The sequence below is a fragment of the Gymnodraco acuticeps genome, unplaced genomic scaffold, assembly GCF_902827175.1.
Source record: "Gymnodraco acuticeps unplaced genomic scaffold, fGymAcu1.1, whole genome shotgun sequence".
NCBI classification, from domain to species: Eukaryota; Metazoa; Chordata; class Actinopteri; order Perciformes; family Bathydraconidae; genus Gymnodraco; species Gymnodraco acuticeps.
In genome coordinates this window covers 328866-334232 of record NW_022991762.1, presented here as the reverse complement: position 1 = coordinate 334232, position 5367 = coordinate 328866, and the positions used below count along the sequence as shown (strand labels likewise).

Sequence of the window (5367 nt, the reverse complement as noted above, 5' to 3'; positions counted from 1 at the left end):
GGGGGCCGGTGGGGCTGATTGAGAGCGTTTAGCTCCAGGTCCCTGCACCAAGTAAGGGATCATGAAAAGAGCTAAAGGTGGAGAACAGATTCAATTTCACATCAATATGAAGTTGTTCTGAACCTGGACAGCCAGCAGAGGGCAGCCTGCTGGGACAATAAAGTATATCTCTTATATTTATGTTATTAAGCACAGAGGCCTTTGGTAAACTGAACAGACAGAAACAGCAGAGAGTTGAGGAACAGAAAGTTTCTACATGTTCCCCATGAGTCCACAGGGAGATGTAGCCTCTACTTACTCCACCTCCTCTCTCTCTCTGTTCCTCACGGACAGGTGTCTGTGTGACGTGTGACATGTCATTTGCATGATTGTAATGCTTCACTGCTCCTCACAGCTTTAAGGTCTTGAGTCACGTAGAGTCTGAACCGTGTTCCTGCACTCATCCTGAGAACTGGAGATCATGTTGTCAGTAACTCTGCTTGTCATGTTAGGCTTTCTGTGTCAGGGTGAGAGACTTTGAAAATGTATCATCTGAAATGATAGGAGTAATGTATGTGTGGTTCAATGTGTGTCTTTTCTTTTCATGTTTGCATCCAATGTGCTTTGTCTTTAACTCTTTCTATTATCATTTAAACTGCTGCTCCATGTTGTTGGTTATCTAACATTTCACTTCTCATTTCAGAGTCTTCTGCCAACAATTTCCTGACTCAGACTGACTCATCCAAGTCTGTTAGTGCTGGAGGGACTGTGACCATCAGCGCTACAGGGAGCTCTAATATTGGTGCTGATCTCAGTTGGTATCTTCAGAAACCTGGACAGGCTCCTAAACTTCTTATATACAAAGCATCAACTCTGTTCTCTGGAACTGAGCCTAGATTCAGTGGTACTAGATCTGGTGCTCAGTACACTTTAACCATCAGCAACGTTAAGGATGTTGATGCAGGAGATTACTATTGTCTGGGTGATCATGGTGGAGCATTCACACAGTGATTTAGAGCCGTACAAAAACCTCCTTCAGTCTCAAGTAAAGCGTCCTGCTGCAGCTGCAGAGGTGAAGAGACTGAGAGGAGGAGAACTGGTCCAGTGAACACAAGAGTCATCAAGCAGAACCACCATGAATCCAAATAAAGCTGAAACACACTCTCAGACACTCTTCAACACCCTGTTTAAACTATATTATTGTCACCCTGAACATTGAGCTGACAGGAACTTCACCAAACACTAACTCCATATTCACACTATGTTGAAATATCAATTCTTAAAAATCTACTCTCAGCTCAGATTAAAGGCTGATCTTATTTATGAGCCATAAACTTTCTGCCTCACTAAAAATCAAGTTCACATTAGGATCAAATTCTTAATCACAATAAAACAGTGTAGTAACTTTCCTTCACCACCAGGTCAATTTCATTGCCAATTAAAAAATAAATATCCAAAGCTTTATCTTGTTCTGCTGATAGAAGTGCAGAATGTTATAAAACCTTTTAATGTCTTACTACTTTAAATAAAACACCAAACACTTCATCATGTTATTTATCAGAGAAAGCTTTATTAGGAACATCCTGAATCATCAACATGACAGTTACTAAGCACACTCTCATCTCTGCTGAGCTTCACACATCACTCTCTAAGTTGCTGCTGTCCAACACTTTACAGCAGTGTTGTTCTCGGCCACACAAAGCTTCACTTTCCTCTACAAACATTAAAGCTCCTGATGATCAGAGCAGCATGTGTTCTCCTGGGCTCCAGCGGCCCCTCTAGCCCCCACACTGGCTCCTGTGGAGGGACTGGGTCTGGCTGTGGGCATGATGGAGGACCTTGCAGGAGTACAGCTCTCCTGACATCCAGCTCTCCTGGCTCAGGCTCAGGCTGCTGCTGCTGCTGTAGCGTCCGCTCTTCTCCTCCTCCGAGCTGCTCAGGACCCCCTCTGTCACCTGTGTGCCGTCCACCTCCCAGCTCACCACGGCTCCCTGAGGAGAGTAGCCGGTCAGCAGGCAGGCCAGCGTGAGCGAGCCCCCAGAGAGCTGCTCAGAGGAGGAGGGGGCCAGCAGAGAGACGGAGGGCCTGAGCATGGAGCCCGCTGCATGGGAGAGAGACACAAGGAGCAGATGAACTTCCACTGAGGGACAGATGCTGTGAGACAGAGTCCATACAGGACACATTCAAACATTCAGAGGCTTTACTGTCATATGCACAGTAGCTGCAGTGAATCAGAACCAGAGTCAGAATACCTTTAGTAGTCCCTCAGAGGGGACATTCACACTGTTACAGCAGAAAAGAGCCAGAGACAGCTTCATGTTACGTAGAAGCATGCATACAGAAGTATTCAAGAAAAAAAAAGTTATAATATAATAAAAAATTAAATAAAAAGTTACACAATTTACAAAATATACCTCCTGTAACAGTTCTGAGGATTTAGCAGCCAGGTATATATTGCACAGGTATTAACGGCATATATATATATATATTGCACATATTGCACATATTGTACATATTGCACATATTGCACATAGGCGATGTAGATAAGGCAATGAAAAGCCCAAGGCTCCTCCAACAATGCAACGTACAAATATGTAGGACATAAAACAATAAAACATATTTTAAAAACATTCAAATAGTGCCAGAACAAACAGAATGAGGAAGGAAATGAGGGTTTAATAAATAAAATAAAATGTTAAACTTGACGTTTGGAGTCAGAGTGTTATTCTGTAGCTCTCATCAGAACAAGAATTATACATTGAAGGTACAGGACAGAGAAAGTGGGGGTCAGCTGTGAGCATGAGCTGTGATCACAAGAGGAGCTGAGGCATGGGAGAACACGAGGGTTTCATTCATAAAATCAAACGGTGATACTTTATATCATTCTGGCATTTAAAATAATGAATCTTCTTCTTTGGCACTCATCAAAACTCCTGAAGAGTTACATGAAAGTAAGCAACGTAATGAAGGTGTTCATGTAATGATCATTATATGAAAAGCTTTATCTCTGCTTTACAATGTTTCAGAATGAATAACTAATCTCTGAAATTATTTACTGTTCAGAAAAACAAAAAGTAACATCTCATACAGTTGAAGACTTTGTCATCTGTTTGTTTCACTTCCTTTGAACTCTTTTAAACTAACGGACTGTGAACGCACCCTGCAGCGACTCTGAACGTACAAAAACACACTTTAATGTGTTTTAACGGATCCTCAGCAGATTTTATATGAAACACTTGTTGAATGTTAAAATGTATAACAATTAAAAAGTAAATCACAATTAGATGTTATGACAGAGCAGCTGTTCTTTGGTCAATTGTGAGCTAAAAATGTTTTTATATCTTATTAGAAAAGAAAAGTAAAACGTACATATAATTCACCGTAACATCTTCTTCAAAATTAATTAAAACTAACTTTCCTTAATGTTTTCAATTCTTCAGACAAGCTTTATAGATTTAAAAAATATCAACATAATGTAAATTATCCCAAATAATGTCTTGATTTATCAAATTCTGATGTAAAAGTAAATGTAATGTTTTCTGTGTTAGAAAATACAAATCTCTGGTACTTACAGTGAACGATGAGTTTGGTTCCTCCACCAAAAGTCCACCACAGTGATACAAACTCATTGAGTGGCCGTACAAAAACCTCCTGCACTGTCAGCAAGCATGTATCACTGAGAAAGCTCCCTGATCTCACTGATAACAGAGACACATATACAGTTTTTAAATCAACAAAGCTTTTCTAAAGATATGGATTACATCTCTGGAAGAATTAAGATGATTTATGTCATTTCTCATCACTTTTCTACACCTGGCAGAGAAACCATTACAGTCTTCTACACAACTAACTTTGTCAGTTTTATATTAGTTTCTACACGGTTAAATGAACACGAGGCTTTTCAATAATAGTTATTAACAAATGTATTTGAAACAGAACTGAAACATGTTATTGATCTACAGTGAATCTCTGTATGTATGTTAATGTCAGACAAACAGACATATCATACCAACCACAGTGGACACAAACTCAAATCCTCATCTCCACTCCTGATATAAATATGTTCTTCCATTCAGATGATAGACGGTGTAAATCCAGACAGTGTTCCTCCTGGTTTCGTGTCCCACGTTGCCTTCAGTGTGCTGAGAGCAGAGACATCATTTCCATAGAGAGGAGGCTTTGCATGGTCAGCTGATCCTCCAGTGAACTGAGAAGGTTTATAGTCCTGTGAGTTCAACACTGCAGGACTCACATGTGTCAGTCAGCAGAAAGCACCATGACTCTCATCACCATCCTCATCTGGACGCTGGCCTGCTGCTGTTTCACAGGTTCATTCACTCAGCAACATTTCAAACATCATGTGCTGCCTTTCCTCTCCTTTATTTCTGCTGAGAAATCAATGATCTGTTTCTGTGTGCAGGATGCAGCGGTCAGACTGTGACTGTGACTCAGCCTGCAGTCGAGACGTCTGCTCCAGGATCCACCGTCACTCTCACCTGTAAAACTAGCAGAGATGTTGGAACTTGTAGTGGTAATAAATGTATGTTCTGGTATCAACAGAAATCTGGACAGCCTCCAAAGCTCCTGATAAGATATGCGAGCACACTTGAATCAGGAACAGAACCTCGGTTTAGTGGCAGTGGAAGCGGCTCTGACTTCTCTATGACCATCACTGGACTGAAGGCTGAAGATGCAGCAGTTTACTACTGTAAAAGTATTCACTCTGGCCCAGTGTTCACACAGTGATTTGAAGTCGTACAAAAACCTCCCTCAGTCAGACTGCAGAGACTCTGAGCTGTTACAGCAGGAACCACCTGCAGCTGCTGAAGAGGAAGAGACTGACACAGCCCACTGAACTCAGAGCTGACTGGAACCCACCCAGCACTATTCACTTCTTATTCTTAAATATACATATTGTAGAGGAAACTTCTGTGTAGCTATGCAGTGGGAGTCACCGACTCAGGAAGGAGACACGGTAGGAGCAGTAGCTTTGATGTCAAACACTGGTGGTTTATTTGGAGTTACGGCCGGAGGATTCACATCACAAGTCCACAGCAGTCCCGGTGAGACTGCACGGGTGGGTTGCCACGTCAATTCTGGAGAGCCTGTCTCTTGCTAGCCCATTTAACTGGTTCCACAGAGAGTCATCAACATGTTTTGATAAGATAGCTTTAGATAGTTTGGGCACACTAAGTTACCAGCTTCCGCCACTTATGGCCTTGCATATGTCATGCCCTGGAGTCCTCAGACAACAGAGAAGGAAGTGTCCCAGTGTACCCACAATACAGACCATCTGTGACCCAGTATTGACCGGTCACAGAATGGGAACAATAACATTATTGTCTGAAGCAGCCTGTGTCCTTAAAGGAGGTAAACAGACGTCAAGGT

At 41.9% G+C, this 5367-nt stretch overlaps 2 gene segments (V, D, J or C); one reads left to right on the top strand and one right to left on the bottom strand.

Annotated features, from left to right (window-relative positions):
• Positions 1-1529: 1529 nt before the first annotated feature.
• LOC117535054 lies at positions 1530-3981 on the bottom strand. The segment is given in 3 exon segments: positions 1530-2080; positions 3552-3723; positions 3976-3981. Coding segments are annotated over 3 exon segments (501 nt in total).
• On the top strand, positions 3721-4858 carry LOC117535070. The segment is given in 2 exon segments: positions 3721-4307; positions 4400-4858. Coding segments are annotated over 2 exon segments (402 nt in total).
• The last annotated feature ends 509 nt before the right edge of the window (positions 4859-5367 follow it).